Genomic DNA, 27529 nt, shown 5'->3' on the forward strand with positions numbered 1-27529 from the left:
ATTCTATAGGAAGGAGGAACAATTTTGCATTTCTAGACTTTAAAAATAGCAGAATGTTGTGTGGACACTGAGTTATAAATGTAAAACAAGCTGCCTCCCAGGTGTGTGCAGATCATGAAGTCCCGTCAGAATCCTCCTTTTGGGTCACTCGGTTGTCTTTTGGAGGGCCAAAGGCCGTATTGATGAATCACAGCTTGGCTTGTCCCCTCTTGCAAACATTGGATAGTGTAGCAAATGGGGGATGTTGTGTGGCCAGCTCCTGCCCTCTCTCCACCAGGTTTTGAGAGAGGGCAGTTGTCCGGATCTTCTGGCTATCCATTTAGGTGAGAACAATTTTGTGCAGACGACCAGATCTGCACCTATAAATAGGGCCCAGTAGGAATTAGAGCAAATTAGATATCTATGCCCTGAACTACTGCTGGTTTGGATGGAACTCCTTCAGCTGAGGATCTGGAGGGGTGCAGGCAAGCCATCTAGAATCGAGAAGGCCAGAAGGAATGCTGATATGGCCATTAAAAAAGGCTGTTGGTGCAAATGGAGGGGCTAGCATTTTTCATCCTTTGATTAGGTTTGATCAGCCACGCCTGTATAGAAGGGATGAGGTTCACATTTTGAGGAGGGCTGTGACCTCTATTTAGCTGTTCTTTGTCATGGCCTGTAGGACATAATTGTCAGCAAGTGGGGCAAGGGGTGTTAAGCTAGGCTAACCTCCTTGTTTGGCAGGAATAGGGTGGGTTGGTCAGGCTAGGTAGGGTTAATTAACAAACACAATGAGGCATCTTGGTAATGAGTGGTGTGTCCAGATCAGGCCATCACAAGCCAGGGGGTTGGGTGGTGCTGGGAAGGAGCACCCAGGTGCTGCTGACTGGCATCTCCTGAACCTGGTAGGTGCCTTGTGGCCCATCAGGGGAAGCAGATGAGGCTGGGCCCTCTCGGCACAGGAGGCTGTGCAGGCTATGATAAACAAGGTAGTCGAAAACCACCAGCCAGGTTTGGAGCCAGGGGGACTTGCCAGCTGGGCACCCAAGGAGGATGTCTAGTACAGCCCACCATCAAAATAGTCAGTTTATGGTATAAGCATTTGACAGAGATCAGCAGTTTAAAATTAAAGGTTAATATAATTTGTGTTTATCTTTATTACCTCATGTCATATTTGGGTACTGGGGCAACTAAGTTATAAATCTAAAAACAATGCTACAAAAAACTTTTGGTATGACATCATTCTGCACTCACTTGTGCCTTATTTTAAATTCAACAATAACACTGAAAAAGATGTCATGGAAACAAGCAGTGAATGAATCCCCATGTTGCCTACCAGAATAACAGATTTTGACATCTTTTCCAGTGCATTTCAATTTGTATTATTTCATGATTCTTACAAGACAGAAAAATGAACCATCTGATGTCTGGTGGTATTCAAAATCTGACATGTTATCAGTTTGGTTGACAGATCTTATATTTCCCTTTGAGCTAGAAAAGGAAGTTGTATTATTAGAAGTCATATTGTGGGGAAACTTTGTGTTGTACTCTACATCTTGGAAGCAAAATAAATGCACTCCAGTATCAACTGCTTCTTGTCTTGTAGATTCCCAGTTTCCTATTGACATTGCAGCTGTAAAGAAAGACCATGATTTCCTGGACAAGGATCTTGTAGAACCTCTTTGTAGGTAAAGTGTTTTTTTAAAAAAATACTATTGCTCATTTTTAACACTCTGTAGCATACATAGAACATTTCACTAGTGATTGATTCAGTGTCCATTCACCCTCACAGCAGCCCTATGAGGTAGATGGTGAGGGTGAGTGCAAAATATGTGTTTCAGAGAGACCCAGTTCCAGGAACTTGGATAGCCACTGAATATCTGCAGAGCAGTGGAAGAGCAGTAGCCATGAACAGAGTGATTTACTGTTCCCCAGTAATGTGTGTTTGTTTACCTGCCCCCCACACTTAATCTAGCTAGGGCTCCTGATGCATGTTTGACCTACTGCATGAGAGATCAGGTGAGGGATAGTGTTGCCAGGGAGAAAGTGGTGGGAGGTCAAGGGTTACCTCCGTCTCATGCTATTCCTCCTCTGAAAATCGATGGAAACTTCAACTGGTCCAAAATGCAGCAGCCAGGCTACTGTCAGGGGTTGGTACGTGGATCATATCATCCCTGTGCCGAAAGATCTGCACTGGCTACCCATCTGTTTCCAAACATAATTCACAGTGCTGGTTCTTACCTTTAAGGCCATAAATAGCTTGGAGCCAGAAGGGCCATCTCATCCTGTACTATCCAGCCCACCAGCTGAGATCTTCCTCTTAAACCTTACTCTCTGTGCCTTCACCTTCAGAGGTGAGGTGGGTGGTGACTAGAGACAGGGCATTTTCTTTGGTGGCACCTTGGAATACTTTCCCCCTTGAGTCTCACCTAATGCCTATTTTATTTTCTTTTAGATGCCAGGCTAAAACACATTTTTTTTAACCTAGGCTTTTAATTATGGATTTTATCCTCTCAGCTTTTTAACTAGTTTTTTACCTGGCTTATTTTTAATGGCTTCTTTTAATGGCTTTCCAGAAACGGTCATGTCTTTGTGGAAAGGAACAATTTATGGTTGTAAAGCTACCTAGTTGAAGAAGACCTTCCATACTGCTGCTGTATCCCTGCATTTACTCCCTCTGACCCCAGTATGCCCTTGGCTGGATTCCTCTGCAGCTGCTCAATAACAGCTGCAGACTGGCCACAGAGAGCTGGGATTTTAAGCCGTATTAAGGTGTCACAAATAACAAAGAAACAAAAGGCAGCCCAATTTAGGAGCTTTTGCTCTGCAGTATTGTTACCTTTAACATGTGTCATGTAGTGTTAGAGACAATCGAAGTTTTCTAGAGGTCATGCTCTTAAGCCTGTTTGCCCTCTCAAACGGTTTGCTCCATGGATAGTTTTCCGGATCTTTGAACCACTATGTTTTTCTATTTTCAAAAATAGTTTCCAAGAGTGTGAGAATGTATGAAAGGGGCATACATGTACAAATTGTGACTTTTGTTTGGGCTACGTTTTGCCCAGTTGTCTGTTTTGTACAATATATGAATGATAATGCTTGTGAATATTTTGTCCTTGGGAAACAGATTCCTGAGTACAAAATGTAACACACAAAGCAATCCTTCTGAACATTGATCAAAATGTCATTGGCTATTGTTTCTAGTCTTGGAATTATTCTTGCTGAAGCTTTGGCTCTCGTTCCAATGACAGATGTAAGCAGATGGAGAGCTCTGTCTTCTGCCATTGGCACATCACGAGGCTGTGAGAAATCCAGGCAAAATGTATTTAATTGGAGACTCTGGAGACAGTTGAGCTCATAAAGATGATCATTCATCCTCTTACTTCATTGGCACAATATGTTTCAAAATATTGGAAGGGCCAAAGACAATGTCATCATCTTTCTTGCCTAAAATGTGTATGGCTAAATCAGCAGTCTGGGCCTTCTTCATCATTGGTTATATTAAAAGGTATTCTTGAATCCTGGGGAAAAGGTTACCTTCTAATGTATACAGGAAACTATTTGAATTTCTGCAGTACATGTTGTTGATGTTACCAGCTTTCAGTTATCAGTTTTGTGATATTCACTGATGAGGCCTGTTCTCTTAAACAGTGTTGAAAGTGGGACACCAAATGCTTCTCTTATATGTCTTGCAATGCTACTATCATTTCTCCAACTTGAGCTTAGCGGTACTGTTGAAATCACTGGTGGGTTTTTTTTAGAGGTTGTAATCCTTAAAAATTAGTCCCACTGGTATCTAATCACATTAAGTCATGTTTATCACTTTTAAAGTTATGGGTGATTAGTGATGAAGATAGTTATTTAATTATGGAAGTTGTTTCTGACAGGTAAAGCATTGTTGTTCTTACCTACTTGTTCTTAGTTATGTTGAGCCTACTGTTGACTTAATTTTTTTATGTAAATACCCTTATAACAGATCTAAGGAAAGAGAGAGTAGGATCTACCCCAAAATCTAGTCTAGATGCTCCTTTATGGTTTGAGCAATGGGTACCTTTGAAAACACCAACAAAAATGCTGGGATTAAAAATGTTTTTTTTTAAAACTGATTCTAGTCCTAGTTTATTTCATAGGAATGAACATTGTATCCCCCACTATCAGTCAACCTTTATATGAGGTTATTTGAAATTCCATCCATATGAATGAAAGAGGGAACGATGTCTGAGATTATAAACTGCCAACTGAGCTGATTAACAAGACACTAATCTTTGGATCTTGTGTTGCTTTTAGACGATTGAACACATTGAACAAATGCGCCTCAATGAAACTCGATGTGAATTTCCAAAGGAAAAAGGCAAGTTAATGTGGATTCAGAAGTGTTTGCTCTTTGTACAGACCAGGGCTTTAAGATCACCTGAAATCTGAGCTAGAATTGGTCTTGCTTCTAACCACTACCGGTAATTTGATACCAGCCAGCAAGAGAATAAAGACAGTAACTAGCCATTATTTGACTCTGCTGCCAGAGGAAAACTTCCGGGTGTGTACACATGAAACGTAATAGTACAACGGCCCATAAAAGTCTGTGAAATGATCTGTAGGTTCACCAACAACATTATGATTTTCATCACAGTGTGGCTGATGTCCTTTCACCCACTCCCTCCTGCTTCTTTTGCACATCAACTAGTTTTATGTGCAAAAGGCTCCAACGCACTTACACAGCAGCAAATAGTGTATGATGAGGGGGGGAAATTCTTAACAAAAATTTCTCAGAATATAGAGGGACAATACATGTTGCCTACCTAAAGAGAAGTTCACCTCAGAGTATGGTCCAATGCCACGTGATCATAGGACACGATCTCTTGCCAGATAAAAAGCCAATAATATTTATCCCTTTTGTGTTGACTTATTTTAATAAATCTTGCCAAGTTTACAACCTCCTTGTGTAACAGAGGCATTATATAAAGCTTAAAGGGTTTCAACAAGGAATGCAAAAAATGCTGTTTGATATGGAGAATTTTGTAACGGAGCAAGCCAGCAGTCTGTTTACAAGACATTCCTGTCCCAGGGGCACTTCGTAATCTGCAATATGTAGTGCAAATCATTGCCTTAAGAATTATTGTGCATTATGACACACTTTCTCTTGGAATGCTTACCTAATTGTTTTCAGTGGCTTTATACATTTATTGGCAGGTCAAGGCTGCAATCCTAAGCATATTTCAGGTGAAGATAGACAAAATATGTTTGTTTTAAAAGGTCTCACAGTACATTCCAGTGCTGCAAGCCATGTTTCAAAATTAAATTGTCATATACTAGTGAATCAAACACTGATTCACAGTCATCATCCCTGCACCATTCAACTACAGATTTAGCTACTTACTTATTTCAGTTATCCCCTGCCTTTCTTCTCCATGAGGTCCCAAAGCAACTCACATTATTCTCTCCTTATCCATTTTATCCTCACGACAAGCCTGTGAGGTAGATTAGGTTGAAAGAGAGTGAGTGGCCCAAGGGCACCCAACAAGCATCCATGGCAGAGTGGGGATTTGAACCTGGGTCTCTCAAATCCTGATTTGACACTGTAGCCTCACTGGCTACAAGATTATGAATGTGGTGGTTGTTAATATTCTGTTTGGTATTCATCACATGAGCAATCCCAGTTGATCAAGGGTCAGATAGCACGATGTCCTGGTGCTAAGCAGATAATCAGATATGGCTATATGGTGACATCATTGAGGGAACATAAAAGAACTGAATGTGAGATCAACGTAAATGAATAGTAAACATTTTGTAAGCAATGATGAAAGGTTGCGTAGAAAACTTCTTTTAGTGGTTTAAAAAGTTTTGACTTGGTTCTGTCATTTCCTCTAATATGAAAGATCATGTTTTTTAAGAAAGTTGCAAAACACGACCAACCACAAACAAAGCAGAGGCTTTTGCATACTTAGGGGTGTTTCTAGGTATGCTGAAATCTACTGGCTGTAAATAAAAAGAAAAAGATGTACAGGAATAGAAGGAAGGCTAGAACAAAAATGTTTGAAGGTTAAACGTGCTTTTAAGTAACAGGTTTGTGAATACCTTGTGGTCCCCCAGTCCACAGCACAAGGACCGTGTCGGTCAGTACAGGTGGAACAATGTGGTAGCATACACAGATCAATATGCTATTTCGTGCATCTTCCTTGCTATTCAAGTTAATGCTACAGTCACTGGGAGGAAGCTACTATTTGGGTGTGGTCTTGGATATCAACTGCAGATAAAAAATGTGGTGGACAGATGGCTAGCAGTTCTTGGATAGCTATCAGCCCTCACTTCCCCTATGAGAACTGTTGAACTGGCAAATGTTTCCTCATGTCAGTGGCTGTTGTTTCTTTTAACAACTCTTTTTGTCATTTACAAGGCCTGGAGCTCAAAGCCAAACAAACATTGCTTAGTTAGAAAGCTTGGAACAGTTGTATTCCACTTCTTCTTGAGCACTTCAGAAAAGAAACAGCTGAGTGAGCTGCCAGATCGGCTTATATTTGACAGCCAAGAAAGTATTGACAAGCCTGAGGAGACAACTGTGAGGCATTCTGGAGAGAACATAAGACCCAAATGAAGTTCAAAGGCAAAATTCACATGTACTTCTACATAATCAAACACTTACCTCATCATGCAACTGCCACTAAACCATACATTTGAAACTTCCATTGTATTGTGAAGAAAAAAATTGGCCTCAAGTTGTTAAATAGATGAAGCGCTTTTTTTTTTTTTAATGACTGCCTTCTGCAGCTGTGGGGTCATACCCCCTGTGAGTAAAAAATGTTGGAACATCCATTAAAATAAAACTACATTGGTTGTTTTGTTGGCATCCATAACAAATCATGTTTTCAACTTGAGTTTTCTTCTATTTTTGAAGAATGCTAAGTATAGAAAGCATTCCCTTTGGAAAACACTAACATCTGACTAAACTTTTATACTTATTCATCACAGAGAACTGTAAATGTGGTGTAGTTTTTCTGTTTGTGTTACTAAAAGAATAAAAAGTGGAAGGCAGATATGGAAGTTGGATAAGACTGAACTATCAGACTACCATATTTCAAGGACTTCATAAGGTGGCTTTAAGAGAGTATTATATAATCAAATCACTCTGAAGCAGGGCTGGTTCCAGATTTTGGAGGGCCCTGGACAGAGAGTGCTCATCCCCCCCCCCATGCCCACTACGAGACTCTGTGTCCTCTCACCCACGTAACCCCACCTTCCTGTGCATCCTTCCTTTGCCCACCCACAAGCTCCCCCCCACCTGCAGTCAGAGCTGCTCACACTATCTGCACACCCTTTCCCCAGTTGCATGGGGTAGTGGGTGCAACTAGGAGTGCCACTGCTATGGCCAGGAATGCTGATGCTTTGTGCACCACCCCCATGCCCTTCTCCAGCAGTGTTAGGTAGCATATGCAGCTGGGAGCAGAGGTAGCAAAGCACTCACAAGCAGGCAGTGGAAGGGTGTAAGTGCAGGCATCAGAGATGTACAAGTAACAAGTCAGCAGCAGTGGGCCCTGGCAGCTGCCCCACCTTGCCCCATCTGAGGGCAATATTGTAGAAGTGCCTGGACTCACTGCTGTTTCCCAATTGCAGCTGTTAATCCTAGCTAGTCCATGATGCAGACATAATGGAGTGAGGAGAACTCTATTGGGCTACAAATTCATGCTAATGGTGCCACGCATTGGCCACAAGCAGTGTGTTAGAGAAGCTTGTTCAAATGGTTCCAGTTCTAGGGGTCAAGATATGCTACCACAGAACTTCTGATGCCTGCAGTGCAGATATTCAGGCTTCTTCAGTTGGTGTGGTTACTCTTAGCTCCTAGGAACCAATCCACATAGCAGCATCATTCTGCACTGAAGGATATTCTGCGCAGTGTTATTGCTTTGGTTCTGGCCCCAGACTGTTTCAGTTTATTTTCTGTCTTCTGCACGTTCTCTTGAGCCATTAATTTTCATCTCACATTTTTTTCATTATCTTTTCTGATTCTTTTGGGGTAACATTTACCCTACTCTTTTTCTAGCAAATTTGAATTGCATTTGTTTGCATGTGGAACTTTTCCTGCACCTTTGATGGTTCCCCCCACTTTCTACCCACTTTCCACTGATTGGGCCCATGACTCGGGGACAACCCTGCCTTGTGCTCTCTTTTCTCACCTTGGCAATAAGGAATTTTTATACCTTGTGTCAGCAAATTTTCAATTATTGTTTTTTAGAAAAAAATACTCAACCAATGGAGATATATCACTGTAAGAAAGCACAGGAGCGATCATTGCTCTTCCTGCATGCTTGCAGCTATGGATACTGGTTTCTTTCTCTGCCCCCCCTTCCTTTTTTTTATCCTGGCCATTTGCTTCCTTGCACTTTCAGAAGCATAGGCGTGCTCATGGCTCTTTCTGGCCTTCACGCTTTGCCCTTGTGCCTGGCTCTCTTAATATGCCCCATCCTTCCCGCACCCAGAAAGAAGGAAGCATATGGAAGTCTGTAGGCAAGTTGGATTTTTTAAAAGGAAAAACACTCCCTAATAGTGATCTCTATAAGATGTGCCTTGATATTCAGCACCCCTCCTTTACAACGTTTATTTTTCATGGAATTTGATATTTTATAGGTTATGTTTGTTATCACTTCTGATTCTGGTAGAGACTGTGGCCATGCAGCCCCTGTGGCCCGCTTCATTGTTCTCAGTGTGGTAGAGAGAGACATTTATATATGACTAAACATTAAGTACAGGCTGTTTGGAAGCAATTGACTAGATATGAGAGAGCTATGGACTCCTCTCCCTTTGCCTGCTGTTTGTCCACATGAACATTTTTAAAAACCAGTTTGCTGCACTGAACATCCAAATGTTGGGGTGAACTTTTGAGTGGGGGACATTTTTCCAGATGGACAATATGATGATTTTCACACATGTGCGTGCCAAACCCTTCTTCTAGTGGATGCACCAGAAAAAAGAAAAAGGGGGGTTGCACTGTGAGACCACAGATGATGACAGCACCCTCGCTCAAAACTCCTGATTTTTTCAGGCACATCTGTAAGAATATAAACTGTTGGAGGATCTGAAATATGTGGAGGAAGGGAAGATAAGCAGATCCCTCATGCTCAACGTGATTCTGACACTTGCAGATCAAGTACTACGGGTCAAGTTAGACGTGAAGGGTTTTAAAGAGGTTCCCTGCAGCCAAACAGCAGCTTTGAGGAATGGCTGTTAAAAAATAAAGGAGAGCCCAAAAGGTCTCAAAAGGCCTCCATGGGGAGGGGGAGAGCCTCTCCCTCCCTCTGTGTGCACCCCCCTTCCCCCCTCTGTGTGCACAGAATACCCCACTAGGAACCCAGATGCAACTCTTTAAAAACCTGCACATTTGACTTGACCCTAAGAAATGCACGAATCATTTGGCCGTGTGGAAAAACCCTGAGTGTGGATAGGATTGCTAGATGTCTGGTTCAGCATTTGTGCTTGCTGTCCAGTAGAGGAGGAGGAGATGACAGAGGATATAGTTTGAGGTTCTCCCCTGTGCCGCAAAGTGTTTTATTTTTCCTTTCCCCTTCTCACTTGGGGAACTTCTTTGCCTGTCCCATCTAACACCTCCTCCAAGCTGGCTGCTTCTTTTGGCTCCCATCTAGAAAAAAACAGACAGGTTCTCTCTTTCTCTCTCAGTGGGAGGCAGCTGCAGAAAAGTACGGGGGCACATTCCAATTGAGTGTTGGAGGTGGGCATAATGAAGAACTTAAATTGCTCTATAATGGTCATCTCAACCATGGTGACATTCCTGGTTGACCAGGTAGCAGGTGAGGTGGGGGAGTTGTCACTGTTCCAAAATCAATGCAGTAGTTCCCAAAATCACTTCAGGAGGTAATTTTATCCCTGGACAACTAGCCTTGTTTTTCCCATTCTTCTCCTTGCCTTCATTCTTCCTTTCGGCAATCAGGGACAATAGTTTCGCCCCTGCAGCCCTATTGCAGTGGCTCCAAAGAAGTGGATGAGGAATGGAGGTGGAAGGTGGGATTGCTTAATGGTTTAAATATTTGCTTATTTCATTTTGACCTGTTTTCTCTATAACGGGGGCCCAAAGTACCTTTCAACCTTCTCTCCTAATCCAATTTATTCTCACAATCATCCTATGAGTTAGGTAAAAATCAGTGAGTTGGGTAGGAATAAACTAGGTGTGGGGTCCCATTTGTTACTTTTGCCCAGGGCCCCAGAATCACTAAACTGCCCCAGTCTGGCAGGGGATCTCCCTGCCAGCATTGGTGTGACTTGAAGCACACACAGCAGTGGTGGCACTTCATGGCCCGCCTCTTTCACTGCCTCCTGCTTGGCAGACCACTTTGACAAGCCATATGGCTCCTCATGGTTGACCAGTTTTTATCAAGAGTGTATAGTATTTTTGTAAAACCTGTCTGGCAAGTGGCAACCCCAAGTGTGGGGTGTCATAGTGTTAAGGGTGTCTGTGGTTTGCCAGTTTGGTTTCTTTTGTGTGCTAAATTGCAGTGCTGAGGAACATGGGAAAGCATCACTTAGATGTGCCTTTATGCACTGAGATCAGTCTTTGCAAGCTGCATGTAAATACAGTGAGATTTTCATTAGCAAACATTTATGCAGAGCTATGTGTCCTCCTAGCACCATGGACTCTAGAATCCTAGCATTGCCTTTCAGAAAACTTCTGCAATCTGCACTCAAAAAGCCGTTGAGTTGGAATTAGTATCATATCTGCTGCATATGAGCAAACTTGGACACAGTGGGGACTTCTGGTAATTAGAAAAAGTAATGTCCTTTCTTTCAGTTTTATGTGCACTATTCAGATTCATCCTACTTTGCTAAGTCACCAACTATTATAAGCAATCTACACTCGTTTAAAATCAATCATTTACTGTTTTGAGTGAATCTTGTTTTAAAAAATGTTCTGCACTGCAATATAAACCATCTATGACTTTGAGACTCAATAGGACTCGGATCTGGGAGACCCAAGTTTGAATCCCTACTCTGCCATGGAAGCTCTCTGGGTGCTCTTGGGCCAGTCACACAGTCTCAGCCTTACCTACCTCACAGAGTTGTTGTGAGGAAAAATGGAAGAGAGGAGAACAGCATTAGGCCACTTTGGTTCCCCACTGGGGAGAAAGGCAGGGTATAAATTAAGAGGAGGAGGAGGAGGACCTTCTTATATCTCCTTCCTTTATCAACTCATTTCCTGACTTTCTGCTGTTTGTAACTTTGGGTATCTGTATGTATCTCTGCCAGCTGAATGTAACACTTCATGCTTCTAACAAAGTGGGCTTTGGTTCAAGGAAGCTTATGCCTCAGTAAAATCAATTGCCTTTAAAGATTTGTTATTTTGGCTACAGCATGTCTGCTTCCCTGGAATGTATGCTTTTGCAAGGGCACTTTTGGATTCAAGACATAATATTTGGCATAGGACAGTAACCCTGCATGAAACTGGAGGAAACTCTGTCGTAGGGCTGTGGAATTCTATTGCTATGTCTTGGAAACAAATTCGGTTTATCCAATTTATTAGAGAAGAATTGCCACTATAAGATGGTGAGCCATTGTCCAGTATGAAAATAAATTATTATTGTCTCTGCTGTGTTGTTAGTGAACAAGATCAAACAGATCATGACTCTTTCCAGCAATTAGTGTCATTTTTTGGCAGACTCCTCTGCTGAAAGGGACAATTGATTGCTCATAGAAACTGGCTTGTGCTCTTTATTGTTAAATATGATTTATGAAACAGAGACAAATTGCATTGCCAGCAAGCTTTAAAAAAGCAGAAATATTTTTAATTCTTCTGTCAGAATAACCTATTATCAATCAAAGACAATATTCTCCTGAGCACCCATGTTTTCCTTAATGTTTTTATAAAACCTTGCCCTCAGCATGCATGAAGATTACTTTTATGAAGGTAGAGCTTCATAAAGTACAAATCGTCTGTGATTTTGTGTGTGTGTTCACGTGCAGCATGATGTGTCCTGGACTGAGTGTCCAATTCTAAGAGCTGGATTTATGCAGAAGCTACATAAACTACACTGGATAGCCCAGGCAAGTCTGATCCTGTCAGGTATCACTAGCTAAGTAGAGTGGGTCTTGGTTAGTAGTTGGATAGGAGACCTCCAACAAAGACCAGGGTGGCTATGCAGAGGCAGGCAAGGCAAACCATCTCTGTTCATCTGTTACCTTGAGGGCACTTCCTACCACCAATTAAACCACTGTTTAGGTCATCAAATTATGAGACCCCTCTAACCCCCACTAATCCCCCCTATAAATGACCATGGGGTAATGCTTTGGGACCTCTTAAACCTGTAGAGCTGCCAGTCCCCCAGTGGGGGGGGCGGGGGATCCCCCACTGCCAACCTCCACACCCCTCCAGCACTCACCTGGCTGCTGGTGGAAAAGCATGGAGAATGGACCCAGGAGCCAAAATACCTCCTAGGCAAGCCTGCAGCGGATGCAATCCCAGCAGGCCGTGATGATGTCACTTCCAGGAATGATGTCATCACACTGGCGTGGGAATGTTCATGTGTTTCATTTGGGGATGATTAGGGAGCATCCCAGAAGTGATGTCATCACAACAGCACCAGGAGCAGATGTGAAGATCTCTTAAAGGATAAGTCCAGCCCCCCACACTCACACACACTATGAGCGTAAGGACAAGACCAGGCAGTCCTATAAACCTGACATTGTTTAGGGCCTCAGCGTGTCTTAATCCAGCCCTGCCAATTGTTGACTGCTTATTTGATCCAGCACCCAGAACAATATTATTTGGCCTATGACATCCCTAGCAAATTTAAATAAAGAGGAGGCAGAAGGTTTTCAAAAGTTGAAGAGGAAGAGAAATGCCGCATTTTTATGTTTGGTTTTGTTGTGCCTGAATCTATGTGCACAGTGATTTGTAGAATTCTTGCGGATAGAAGGCATTGGCTTTAACATACAGCTTGCCTATCTGTTTAGGGGCAGGTTTGTGTGGAGAAATATACTTATGGCTCCCAACTCACTGTCTAGAAAATAGAGCAACTTTCAAGAATATAGAAGCCAGCCAGCACTAATCTACAAGAAACAAAAACTACATTTGCTTCTGTGGATAAACATGTAACATACTACTGGAAGAAATAAGCGAATGTATCTGTTTTATGAAAATTAAATTCTTCTGTGAATATTTTTAAGGCAAAAGCCGCCCGGAGCCCATCTGTGGGGAGGGCGGGGTATAAATCGAATAAAATAAATAAAAATAATAAATAAAAGGAAAAGCACAATTTACACAGGTTTAACTGATAGCCAAGCTGAATTACTGTGCTTTCAAAATAGATGTCTATCCTGTATGGGTGAGTTGATGTAGCACTCTCACTGCTAATTTTAGTTATTTCAACTTATAGGAAAAATGTTGCTCCTGCGAGTAGCAGTTGTTTCTTGGATGCTGATAGTTGCAACATCTATGAACATTTAGATCGTCTAGTCAGCCTGTTTTGCTCTATAAAATAATGATGCAGTGCAAGAAGTGGGGCTTTCTCATAAGCCACCACTTTGTAAACTACTAAAAACTGGTACCTAGCAGTCTGACTCCTGACCAGAGCTGTGATTGCCAAGACCTGATTTTTGGAGCTTGGGCATAATAATCCTTTATGATATATGACGTGGGATGCCCATAGGTTACGGTTTTATCAAGAGATTGCTTATAGCACTTTCTGATCTTCATGCCAAGGTTACAAAGACAGAAATGTTGTAAACACAGTTAACGAAATACAGCTGAAAATTTGGAATATATTGTGTCAGTATGTGGATGGCAACTTTTCCTTTTCTTCAAGTTCCAAGATGGCAGCTGTGGATGTGCACTTGGGGATTAGATCCAACTTAAATTTTCCCATTGGCAGAATGGAACTTTTCTGCCTCCCCCACGCACACGCACACACTCCGGCTCACTGATCTTCATAAAATTCTGCTCCTTGAGGGTAGGGATTAGGGAACCCTTGGGAGTAACATGAGGAAGTCCTGCAGCAGGAAGGAAAGGATGACAAAAATACCTTAAGGACAGTCTTCCCTCACATGAGCGTAACTGTTTATTCAGATCATCTTTGTGTTCATCCTCAAACTGTTCTGCAGTGGGTGGCTACTTAGAATCTAAGCTAATACTTCTTCAGTTGAGGCACCTGATGGTAGCAAGTTAACACCTTACTATTTCAAAGATCCTTTGTGATGGGGCTAATCAGGGGTCATTTCGTAGAAAAAGAGCTGGAGGAACATATTAGCACAACTCATTAGCATATGCCACATCCCTTACCATCACTGGAAATGAGTCATTAGCATAACTGATTTGCATATGCCACACCCCCTGACACCTATCCTGGCTGTTTTGGACCCAATCCTGGCCATTCAGGGACGAAATTGGGCCCAAAATGGCAAAAAGGGGCTGAAAATGGCCGAAAAGGCCCCCAAAATGGTCAGGATCGGGCTGCTGCTGAACGGGAAAGTGATCCACCACTCATCAGAGGCCCGATCCGGGCCATTTTAGCCCCAATCCAGGGCCCAAAATGGCCGAGAGTCAGGTGGGCAGGGCCAACTGACATGTGACCTCTTTGGGGAACTGCCAGAACTGCGTTCCTGCGCATTCCCCCTCAAAATGAGCCCTGGGGCTAATAATTAATTCTTCATCTCTGATCAACTCTGTGATTGAGTCTAATACACAAAGACCATTTTCTTTTTATATATATATATATATATGTTTGATTTATATTTCAAATAAAGACGCAAATTGTGCATGGATTGGACTACAGATATTAAAGATACATTACATACATGAGAGGCTCAAGGTTGGCCTTGTTGATGGACTTTCTCTTTGGAGATGAAAATTAATACTGCTTTTAATTGTCCAAGTTCATTTTCTAAAGTTTGGGTATCAGGTTATTGAAAAACTTTTGATTAATTTTGTACTAGATTACACAAAAAAATCATGTCACTTGGCCATATGGATGGCCAGCTAATTGCTACTTGTAGAGTGATGCATTGTAATTGATTTTTTTAAAATGTTATTTATAGTCCTAACTCTCACTGGGACTCAAGGTAGATTACACAGTGTAAGTCAGTACAATCAATGGCTGGTTCATTCAATAAACAACGCAACAGGGTATGAACTGCAAAAATTTGAAAATAGGCATAAATTCAAATATAGAGCTGAAACAATGTTGAAAAAACCCTATAAGCAATTTGACATGACATACTGAATGATGCAGAAAGTAGTCAGTAGGAGGATACTTAGTGCAACAGACGGTGCACAACAGAGTAGTCTACTGTTCCTATCCCTTTACCAACCGATCTCTCTAAGTGATATCCTTGCAGCCCAGGCCTGTTACCTGTGTAAAAAAGCATCCTTGAATAATTCAGTTTTGCATAGTTCATGGAAAGCCAGGAGAGTGGGAGCATTCCTGACCTTTTCTGGCTATTCCATAAGGTGGGAGCCATCAGAAAAAAATGTCTTTTGCCCATTTGCAGGGTGGTATCTGCAAAAGGCCCTGTCCAGATGAAAATCTTTCATTTTATTTCTTCAGTGATGTTATTTGGTAACCATCTGTGAGATTTATGCTTGCGAACCTTTTAGTCAAGAGAGACTACGTTCTTGATGTATCTGTTGAATGAGCGAATGTTGAAAGATGCTTAGCAGGGGATTCATCAAACTTACCTTTTGTGCTATTCTTTAGGGTGAAGACTCCGATGAAGAAGATCTCTGTGCTATCAGTAACAAATGGACTTTCCAAAGGACAAGCCAAAGATGGTCTCGGGTAGATGACACTGACACCTTAATACATCAGTCGGACAAACATGGGTCCTCTGGAGACATTAAAATGAAAATCACAACAAGCAGTGAAAGTGTGCTTACTGACCTGAGTGAGCCTGAGGTATCTTCTATTCACAGTGAGAGTAGTGGGGGAAGTGACCACAGGAGTCAGTCTGGAATCAGCAGCCTTCTCAAGGAGACATTTGACTGTTCAGGACAATACTGTGTAGAAAGCACCATTGCACATGACTCTTCTTCAGTAGGCAGTACTGCACTGCAGTCTCCAGAAGACTCTGTTAACCTTGGGAATGAGAGACCAACACGGACCAGAGCAAAAACCTTTCTAAAGCGCATGGAGACACTAAAAGCCAAAGGTACACATGGAAAATTGAAAGGCTGTGGAAGGACTAGTGGCTTAGTAATAAGCAGACCTGTTCTTCAGCATGAACCTAAAACCCTAAAGGATATGCAATGTTTGCAAATCGTGAATGGAGACCTCCAAGCTATAATGGCCCTAGACATGGTCAAGCATGGGTCCAGTTGTGAGAGTAGCCAGTCAGAGATCAGCAGTAGTGGAATAAGCACTCCTTGCTTAAAGGAACGCAAATACCATGAAGCAAATAAACGAGGTGGCATGTACCTGGAGGACCTGGATGTTCTTTCAGGCACAGCCTTCAGGCAAGCGGTAGATCAAAATCGCAAAAATGAATTTCATTCACAAGAAAACCTAGTTGTTCATATACCCAAAGACCACAAACCTGGAACATTTCCTAAGGCACTTTCCATTGAAAGCCTCTCTCCTACAGACAATAGCAATGGTGTGAACTGGAGGACAGGCAGCATTTCCTTAAGCAAGAAGACATGCTCAACACCTAAAGAGGCCAGCCCGCTTGCTTCCTGTCCCAAAGAGAGTCGGGTTAGCATTTATGACAATGTTCCGGGTTCTCACTTGTATGCCAGCACTGGAGACCTTCTGGACTTGGAAAGAGAGGACCTTTTTCCACATTTGGATGACATTTTGCAGCATGTCAATGGACTTCAGGAATCTGTGGATGATTGGTCAAAAAATATATTGCCAGAATTGAAAAACAATGATATATCAATTAGTGAGCATGGGACCTTACCATTCCAGTCACCATCTAAGATTGTGTTAGACTTTGAAGAGAACTCTGTGTCTGATGGCCAGACAACACCTAGTGATATGGACAGAGATGGGACATCTCTTAATGAATCAGAAGCTCCAGGTATCAGGGATAGAAGAGACTCTGGTGTTGGAGCATCTCTCACCAGGCCCAACAGGTTTGTAGTTACACTTTTATATGATATGTTTATTTGACATAGTTTCAAAGCAGGTTGTGCAAAAGAAAATTTCAAATTATACGACTGCTATACATACATTCATGCTGTTAAGTTGCAAACAAATTAGGTGACCCCCAGAAAGGGGCTTTCAAGACAAATGAGAAGCAGAGATGGTTTGCTATTGCCTTCCTCTGCAGAGTCTGTCTTCGGTGTTCACCCATCCAAGTATCAACCTTGCTTAGCTTCTGAGACCTAATGAGATCACGCTATATACCACACCACCTTACCTCCCATACAATTGCCAGAGAAATTATTAAACAGGAGGAGGATGCTGGCTCTGAGGCAAGTGATGGAACAAAACCATAGGCACTGATTTTAATTCCCATGAGTATCTATTTATCACCGTATCCATGTCATATTGGAAATAAGTGTACTAAATTTAAAAAATTGTCCATGATGCCAGGGCAATTGCTGCAAGTCCAGAGGTCCCTGAATGCTGCATTTCCCATTGGATGAACAGAAGCCATGAAGGACAATTGGTGAGGGGCTGAGTAGGAGCCAAGTAAAGGGAAGGATGGGAAATAGAATCCAAGCAGGTTTACCCAATTACGTTTTTAAATTAGGAGCCCCAACTTCAGTATATCATGAAATTGTGTCCTAAGGCAGGAAAAAATCAGCATCTTTGACCTGTACGACACCATTTGCACTATAGGTCAGGCTTCTACCCTAAGCCAATAGAAAAATATCAGCTCATGCCGTGATGTATGGATGCTTCCACTAATCCACTAAGGTTATGTGGTCCCCAGAAAAGTTAAGTCAGCAAGTTTCCTGTCTGCACATCTGACATGTTTTGATGATGTACTTTTAAGGTTGAATCTACATTTATCAAGTTAAATTGGTTTTGAGAAGATTCAGTGCTGTCATTTCCACCAAGTGATCCTGAAAATTCTCTTTTAGTGAGGGTGCCTAAAAATTCTCTGCTACAAATCTGTAGCCCCCAAAAGCAGAACTACATCCCCCATGGTTGTTGTGGGTTTTCCGGGCTGTATTGCCGTGGTCTTGGCATTGTAGTTCCTGACATTTCGCCAGCAGCTGTGGCCAGCCACAGCTGCTGGCGAAACGTCAGGAACTACAATGCCAAGACCACGGCAATACAGCCCAGAAAACCCACAACAACCATCGTTCTCCGGCCGTGAAAGCCTTCGACAATACATCCCCCATGTTGGTTAGGTGGGAAAAATTAACAGACCTTAAGGGTCTCAGTTTAGACAGCATGTCTAAAGGTCTCCCTAGATGATACATTTCTGCACGGGCACACACTGGTTTTAACATGCTCCCTACAGTCACATGTCTGCTGAGGGAAACCGCTTCTTTTTTTTTCTTTTTTTTAAAAAGAGCACTCAAACAAGCGCAGAACAGCACCACCGGGGGGGGGGGAGTCTTCTGCCCTCCCCCTAATATTTGCTCGCATGAAAACTGCATTTGAGGGGAGTTATTTCACTGGTTTTGCAGCTCCACGTGGAGCACCAAAGTCGGCAAAATCCCCCCACATGCTGTTTTTGTACTCAGAAATGGCTGGGGGGGGCAGGATTGGTCCCTCCCCTTGGGGTGGTGTTTTGAGCTTGTTTGAGCTCTCTCTTTTAAAGAAGCAGTTCCCTTCAGTTGACATGTGACTGCAGGGAGCATGTTAAAACTAGTGCATGCCCGTGCAGAAACATATCATGTAGAGAGACCTTTAGACGTGCTGATAGTGAACTGCATTGCATACTGTTCTGAGTGAACCAGTCACATGGAAAAACAATCCAGAAGTACTTTTGGCAATGAGTTGCTTTGAGAGCCTGCAACTGAACCTGGAAGTTAATTACTATATAGGGATGAAACTGATGCCAGTAAATAATGTGTGAGTGCAGCAGTAACTTAGATTAGGACTGAGAGGGAAGAAAAGAAAGAATTTAACCATTTTTAAGAACCCTTGGATTTGCTAATTGAATCTGGGCTTCTAGCACTTAGTACTTTAAAGGAAAATAGAGTTTAACAGGAGACACCTTTTTTTGCCCCTCCCCCCTCATTTAAAACGTTAACTACACAAGGAGCCCAGTTTTGGTTAGTGAAACCAAGCAGTGTTTGAGGGCTTAAGTCCTCTCCTCCTTTCCCATGCGACCGGATCCAAAGGGCAACTATGTGTACAATTTACTTTTTACAGATATAACCTCAGTCTTATGACAGGATTTTGTGGATGCAGATCGCAGCCAGGTTGCCCAAACGCTCACCACAACATAGCTTCAGGCCAGTCTGAAAACAAGGGTCTTTCAGGAGAATTACGGTTTTTGCTGTTTTTTTCACTCACAAATATTAACAAGTTCTAAAGTGATAACATTACAGTTCCAAAAAATTTCTGCTGTTCACTTATATATGAACAGCAGGAAGGGAAGGAGGGAGAAGGCCTGCGCTTGTATACAGATCTCCTCTCATGCCTCTTCCCCTCATCTTTTCATCAGCTAGTCTCCCCCTGCCATTTCCTCTGTGCCAGCTCAACTGAACCAAACAAAAAAAGAAGCACCCTTAGCAACAGCCTAAATGATCAAAGTGGAAACCCACGACTAAGGGATACAGTCAGTCAGGTTCTGAAGTTCAAGTGTATTAAAGTGGCGCAGTGCAATAAATAAATAACAATACTGTTATAGGCATATGAAGTCACAATATACAGTAAACAACTTGAAGTTGGCCAATACAGAAATATTCAATGGTTCAATAAAGTTCATATCAGAGTTCATAACAGAGATGAAACGTAGATAGCAAACCAGAGAAGCCGTGAGGGCTCCTCGTTCCTGTTCAAGGTAAGCTCTTAATTAGATGTATTCTTCTCATTTTCTTTAAACAGGTGGAACAAGGAGATGTAATACTCTGCAGGACAGAGTATTCCATCTCCTTGTTCCTTGATTGCATATGCTGCCAAGGATCATGTCAGTATAGTACAGTGGCGGGTCATGCCTTAAAACTGTGATTCTGCATGTAATTACTCATACACAAGGACTATAAATGTTCATTGGATTTACTTGAGAAAAAGCTGATAGCAGTTTTGTGTTCTGTTCTTTTTTAGCTGTAGCTTTAACATTTTTCATACACAGAGATTTCATATGAATGCTTGTTATTATATTACTTAAATGTTGACAAGCATTCTGGATTTACACCACTGTAAAAAAAATGTCCTATGCTTGCAAGTGTAAAATGCATAAGGACCCATTTACTATACAAAGAGGCTGATTTTGCAGACTAAAGTTGCTAGCTCCAAAGCTGGGAAATTCCTGGAGATTTTGAGAGTAGACCCAAGGGAGGGCAGAGACCTTAGCAGGGTGTAATGCCATAGAATCCACATTTCAAAGTAGCCATTTTCTCTGCGGGAACTGATCTCTGTTGCCTTGAGATCAGTTGTAATTCCAGGAGAGCTCCAGTCACACCTGGAGGTTGGCAACGCTGCCAGGTTTCACACCTATTGCCATGATCAAGCTTATTATGCAGTTTTGTTTTATTTTTGTCTAAGGCGATTACGTTGGCATAGTTTCCAGATCTCTCACCAGCTGAGCCATACCATAGGATCCCTGCAGATCAGCACTCAATCAGCTGCTCAATTAAATCTGCTGCAAAAATTCTCCTTGCTTCGTCTGACTGCCATCATGGAAAAATACTCAATGTCAAACAAGCATGGATGGACGTGGTGAGTACTGTATATGGTGTGGGAGAGAGACTGATAGATAGCAGAGGGTTACTTCAAGATTTTTACTAACATATCTTTCCGCTATGAGTACCTTATAGGATTAGTTGTCCTCTAAGGAGCTCATGTGAGACTGCAAAAATTATAACTCTAATTTTACAGCCAAAGGCAACTGAAGCAAAGCTGTTATTCTTAAAGCCTCTGCTCACAAAGCAGAGTGATATAATTCAGGGAAGCAACTGTTATACACCACCAGGAGATTTCTTGGTCTGCAGTAGTAGTAAAGTTCTGTACAAAAAATAAAATCAGAGCAAGTAAAGGCAGGTGTGATTTTAAATCAACTTTTCTATAATTTTGTACCATGTATCATTTGTTCAGCTGGTAAGGAATGTCTAACGGTTGGTGCTGGATATTCACCATCTAGAAAGTGTACTGTGTGCTGCGTAAAGAGAAATAGCCATCCAGTTCAGTGAAGAGAAAGAGTGAAAGAAAAGGGAAGACCAAAAAGAAGAGCAGGAGTCATGGTGGTGGCAGTGCTTATGGATCCAGAAGAGATTGCGCAGTTTCTGGTCTCTTAAACTCCTTCCACACCAGGAGCCAAGCTACAAGTGATGAATGATGCTTGAACGGCAAGTGAACAGACTCACGTGTATTCCTCCCTGTTCACTTGCGCTCCACTTGTGCTCCACTTGATCCAGTGAATAGGGAGGAATACACGTGAGTCTGTGCACTTGCCGTTCAAGTGTTATTTGTCACTTGTAGCTTGGCCCTAGATCAGGGTATACTATCGTATGGAGCATAAAACTCCACTTGACCTTCTCTTTTCCCCACTGCCTCAGTGCCTGCCTTCTTGTCCACAGGACATGCAGCACACCCAAACCCTTCTAGGCCTCAGCCTAGGAGCACTATTTGGATTTGGTGGCAGAGGGGGAATTCACTTACAAATATTCAAAGTTCAATCGTAAACAACCAATGTGTGTTCAGGTCATTTGTTGTGGTTACTTTTCTAGTATATTAACTATAGCAATGATAAACACAGATCAAAGCATAGCAGCTTTTTTGTCAAGTCAAGAATGTGTGCCTTTGGCATGCATACCTAGAACAGAAGTCTGTTTTAATTTACAACAGTGGTCACTTACTGTGTAGAACTAGTACGCTAACCACAGATATAGGTCTTGTTGATGAATGAGATCTGAGACACAGAAGACACTTCTCTGGTTACTAGACTTGTTTGCCCCACCTGAGACTTAGAAGAGACATTTCTAAACAGTGTACCTACTTGCTTCATCTGTACCCCTTCATGTATAAGTCACAGTAGAACCTAGACATTTTCACCGGATGTACAACTGATGCATCCTGCCATCTGACCATTTGCCTTGTAATGGCTCATCTTCCACCTTTAGCAATTCCCTTTCACTGCCATTACCTGAAACTGCCCTAGACCAATAGAAAAGAGTCCAGTAGCACCTTTAAGACTAACCAACTTTACTGTAGCATAAGCTTTCGAGAATCACAATTCTCTTCATCAGATGCATCTGACAAAGAGAACTGTGATTGGTTGTTGGGGGTTTTCCGGGCTGTATTGCCGTGGTCTTGGCATTGTAGTTCCTGACGTTTCGCCAGCAGCTGTGGCTGGCATCTTCAGAGGTGTAGCACCAAAAGACAGAGATCTCTCAGTGTGGAGAGATCTCTGTCTTTTGGTGCTACACCTCTGAAGATGCCAGCCACAGCTGCTGGCGAAACGTCAGGAACTACAATGCCAAGACCACGGCAATACAGCCCGGAAAACCCCCAACAACCATCGTTCTCCGGCCGTGAAAGCCTTCGACAATACATAGAACTGTGATTCTCGAAAGCTTGTGCTACAGTAAAGTTGGTTAGTCTTAAAGGTGCTACTGGACTTTTTTCTATTTTGCTGCTACAGACTAACACGGCTAACTCCTCTGGATCTATGCCCTAGACCAACATCCTCCACTCACCACACAGTTTATTTAGGTCATGAGGGGCTCCCCATCTCGTACAAACCTACATTCTCCTGTGCTAAGGTTCTGCATAAATCATGCTTCTCACAATGGCTCATCTATACTCCTTTCCCCACATTTATTTGCTAAAGAAATTAAAACCACTACATTAGAGAAAAGCCCTGAGAACCATAATCCATCCTTTGAGCTTCAGCCTCAGATGAATTTGGCATGGAGTGTTTTCTTGCTGCGATATTGTAAATGAATGGTAATGATAAATCATGCAATTTGAGATTACAGACATAATGAGTCACATTGAGGAAACTAACTCCATGTGCTTTCAGAGTTTAATCTTCTGCCGTTATTTATTGCACTTTGAATTGTCAAGCATTTTTTAAGGAAAATCTATTGGACTGAGCTAGTGGAAAGTTATGTTGTGGAGAATGCTTTCTTGTAGAACAAATTATTAGTATAAGTCTGGTTGCCAATGGCAATATATTGGTGACATAAAATTGTGCACAATATAAAGCCTCCTATATCCTGCCTTAGGAGCAAGGAACATCTGCTACCAATAAACCTTTTCCTTTTACCACCTTTACGTTTCCTGCATCAAACCCACTCCTCTGTCTGTCTGTACCCCTCATGACCCCTCCATCCAAATGCAGGCCCGTAGCCATGTAGGTCAGTTGCTAGGAGACAATAGGTTATTGGTACCTTGACTAGCTTGTGGGCTTCCTGAAGAAACCTGCTTGACTGCTATGGAAGACAGGATCTTGGCTTAGACAAACATTTTGGCTGTTATCTTCTTACAGCCTACCAGGGACCTTGATAAACCAACTGTTCTTGCTTTCTGCCTTGGACTAAAGAAACAAGGAGACTACAACAGCTAGGGACCTGCATCCATTGACAGGTCACAAGCTCAGGCCTAATATAAAGAGTGCTCCGTACAAGAACAATCTATGCTCTGTGATCTAAATACACTACCTAGAACCTTTTGCCAAATGACTCCTACCATCTTACATCTAAATGCTTGTACAAAAATCCTGCTGAAGTCAGTTAATTGGTCTGTGAATGGTGCCAGGGTTGTGCATTTAATACATTTGCCCCACAACTGAAGGAGTCAGGCAAGTAAATGTGCATGCCTGACCCTAGCAGGGCTTTTGATGGTTGTTTTTTTTTCTCCAACAGTCACCTTTCTGTTTGTAAGTTTCCAAAGTTAAACGTATAGTCAAAGAGGCCTGTTCAAAGGGAAGATGTCAGATCCCCCACTGGGCATGTTCAAGACCTTCAATATTTTGAATGGATCTTTCTGGATTTGGGCATACATTTTAATGCACACACAGAACACTTCATAGAAACTGCTATATGGGACGGGGAGATATCAGACATTAAAGAACAGCTTAGAAGCATCGGCAGGTTGAGGCTTCAGGAATGGTTCTTCCCTGACCTACCCTCCATGTGAGAGAATGGAAGATCATATAATGCTTTCACATTGATTCAGCCTAAGCCTAACCATTGTCCTTTGGGAACCTCATGTAATCCTCAGGTAAATACCTCTAAGTTTCCTGAAGGAACAGTGAATAATCTCATTCTTTTGAGTGATGTAGCAAGTATAACTCACCTAGCTCCTAGTCCCATCTGAAAGGAGCTAGAAGGAGCGTCTGGTTGCTACAGAAGTATCTACTTGCACATCATTAGAATAGTGAGTACCATCTTAAGAGTGCACCAGCACCCTATTTTGTTTTTAAAACCCCGTTGAAAACTGAAGGAAATGAGTTTCATTTTCCATAAGGAGTATGTACCATTGAAGTTAAAAGCATATGGACCTGCAAAAGCAAAATAAACAGAAGGAAAGAGTTCTTCAAATGTGATGCCAAAGTGAGAGGGGACCAGCAGGATGTACATTTGAGACATCAGGGTTAGAATTTTCAGCTAGAGTTATATGTAAAGTAGTTCAGATAAAGAAGCCCCCTCCCCTCCTACTGCCACTATTCCCTTCTTTTGGTTTACTTCTATGGAATCCTCATTCATAGAACAGGTTGTCATGGGCTATTGAGCATGGGTTTGGAGAGCTGGCAATTATAGCGTTTTTGTGAAAATGCATGACCTCTTCACATCAAACAGCACATGAGCTAAATAGATTGGAGATTGCTACATTCTTTAAAAAAATTACATTCGTTTATGCTATTGGGGGGGCAGGGAGAATGTATGTACACATACATATTATTCGCATCCTTGTACACATTTCAGGTCTGTGCCAAAATTCATGAAGAGAATGAAAGTTCCAGACTACAAGGATAAGAACATTTTTGGTGTGCCTTTAATAGTCCATGTGCAAAGGACAGGGCAGCCCCTTCCACAAAGCATACAACAAGCACTACGCTATTTACGCAACAACTGCTTGGATCAGGTAGGTCTTTCATTTCTGTAGCTTGTAACTGTGGAAACCCTCCCAGGGCAGTTTTATTCCTAGCTAAAATTCCAACCGATGAGTTTTTATGACTTTGGGTTTTATTGTTTTGTTTTTGCTTCTGTTTGGCAGTAACTAGTAGAGCCGCAGCACATAAAATATAACACACACATTGGAAAGCCTGACTTTATAAGCACTCTATTTTGCCAACTCATGATGCTGCAGAAGTATATCATTGTCAAACACAGGGGAGAGAGAACTGTTATACCAGCACTGCATAGTGACTAGCAGCTTCCGCTGCTAAGATACCCTGACAACTTTAGGGATGTAAAATATAGCATCTGATAACTCTATTGTCCTTCTTCATGGTCTCTGTGCAATACCATGTAAGTCATTATGTATCTTACTTGCAAAATGTTTTGTGATCTTTAATACGTATATCATCACAACAGCTCTATGAACTATGGTACTATTATCCCCATTTTACAAATAAAAGCTCAGCCAACACATGTGGCAGAGACAACATTCAAACCCAGACCCAAGGACACAGCTTCTAGTCCACCTCCCACAAAAAGAGACTGTTAACTGTTTGGAAGAGTTTTCACTAGCATTGAGAAATAGTGACCTAGAGCCAATGATACTTGTGTGTAATTATACGACTGTTAAAGGGCAGGGAATTTCTTTTTCTGAAATTCACTTTTTTAGATATAGCCATTGATTCAGTCTCTTTTGCCTCTTTTAAGAACAGGATTTCTCTATCATCTCTTCCATTTATCTTTGAAAAGAAATCAAGGCACCTTTTTGTACCTTCAGCCCTTCCAGTCATTGTATGATATACACCCCAGGGTGGTGCTCTAGCAGGAAGATAGGAAGGCTTGGGAAGACATCGCCTGCCTCTGAGTATTCTGAAATTCTGAAATTTTGTGGAAATTTCTGCACAATTCTTGCCACAATTTGATCACAATTCTGCACAATTTGATCACAAATGAGTTGATTAGAAACTGACTCAAAATTCCTTAAAAAGTGAGAAAGAAAAGGATTGTTGGATTTCAGGGAGAATCTACGTAAAGAAGAATTAAGAGAATTTCTCTTAACAGATGTTCTGAAGTCCCAAGCATTTTTCCCCTTTCCAAACAGCAGTTTTACAGCAATCTAGTTTAGATCAGGATTGCAGGGGAGACAGATTTTTAAAACTTTTTTGCTCTTCTTCATTTTCCTGACCTGAGAACTGCTGTTTGCCTTTGGGGCAAACATATAGGCAACATATGGAATGCCTCTGTGTTAGCCCAAACAGGCAAACAGCAGCCCCGCTTTGGTCCTACTTTGAATTATGCATTTTTTTTTTTACAAGATAAAATATTTGGGAGCTCAGAATGTGGAACTTCAGTATGTCGTCTAGTTTTTCCTTAAGATACTCTATTTTTCCCCACTGGGCTTGTATTCTTGATGTATTTATTATAGGAGAAATCGGTAGCATGACACCTGTTATTTGTAGAACTACAGCCGCAACTTTCTTGGGCCTCATGTACACAGAACAAGAGTTATTGCTCCTATTTGTGAGCTTTTTTTATTGTGGGCATGCTCAGAAATGGATCTCTATATTCCTCCTGTCCAAATCAAAAATCTCCCATTCCCAAGGGCAGGTCCTTTTCTGTGGTGGTGCCCTGATTGTGGAACTTCCCCCACTGGCACATTAGCTAGCACTAACACTGACATGTTTTCCCACGTTTTTGGTGGCAAACTATATGTAGCTTCCTTTATTTTGTTTGTATAGCATAATACTGCTTTTATATTGCTTTAATCTGGTTTTAGTGTGTATTTTGTTGGGCTTAAAATTAATTGTATGCCACCATGAAGCTCAGCTTTGATCTGTATGAGATACAGACATTTGTAAATAAATAAAGAGGAAGACCTAGGAAAGATGAGAGAGCTAAACTCTATTTACTGGATCCTGTGAATAAATTCCATGTACAGTAGATAGTCTCTGCTGAGGAGCATGGTTCCTTTCCCCCTAAAACACTGATCTTGTGCAAACAGAAATCTTGGAGTGTCTCTATACAAGACACCTCAGTGTGTGTTCGTCAAGTGTAGGGAGACACAATGTTAGCCAAGAAGAGTAGTTTAAAAAGACAGAGTGGGCAGAGATCACTCATCAGAGGATTTGTTAATTTCATTTTCCCCTTCCCTAAGGCTCTGTCAATTTCAACTCTCCAGTCTAAAACTGTAGGATCGCAACCAGAGGGCAATGAGGAATGGAAATGAGCTGGAGCTGCCTTCCAGAGCCCGGCTTGGACCTGGAGAGGTTATAATGGGCTGAAATGAATGGCATTTCACAGCCCCTTCACACAGCTCCAGTGTATAACAAAGCCTTTGCCCTGCTGCCAGCTCTGTCTTTTTAAACTACCCTT

The 27529-nt window shown here is 41.9% G+C and overlaps 1 protein-coding gene across 1 annotated transcript in view; it reads left to right on the plus strand.

Annotated features, from left to right (window-relative positions):
* The window catches only part of STARD13 (StAR related lipid transfer domain containing 13), a 159511-nt gene that overhangs the window by 109137 nt on the left and 22845 nt on the right, over positions 1-27529 (plus strand). Inside the window, exons 3-7 of the mRNA XM_054973641.1 lie at positions 1586-1667; positions 4264-4327; positions 15663-17038; positions 20580-20753; positions 24962-25121. Coding sequence (XP_054829616.1) covers positions 1586-1667; positions 4264-4327; positions 15663-17038; positions 20580-20753; positions 24962-25121 — 1856 coding nt within the window. The remainder of the gene's footprint in view (positions 1-1585; positions 1668-4263; positions 4328-15662; positions 17039-20579; positions 20754-24961; positions 25122-27529) is intronic.

The sequence above is a fragment of the Eublepharis macularius genome, chromosome 3 (assembly GCF_028583425.1).
Source record: "Eublepharis macularius isolate TG4126 chromosome 3, MPM_Emac_v1.0, whole genome shotgun sequence".
Classification (NCBI taxonomy): domain Eukaryota; kingdom Metazoa; phylum Chordata; class Lepidosauria; order Squamata; family Eublepharidae; genus Eublepharis; species Eublepharis macularius.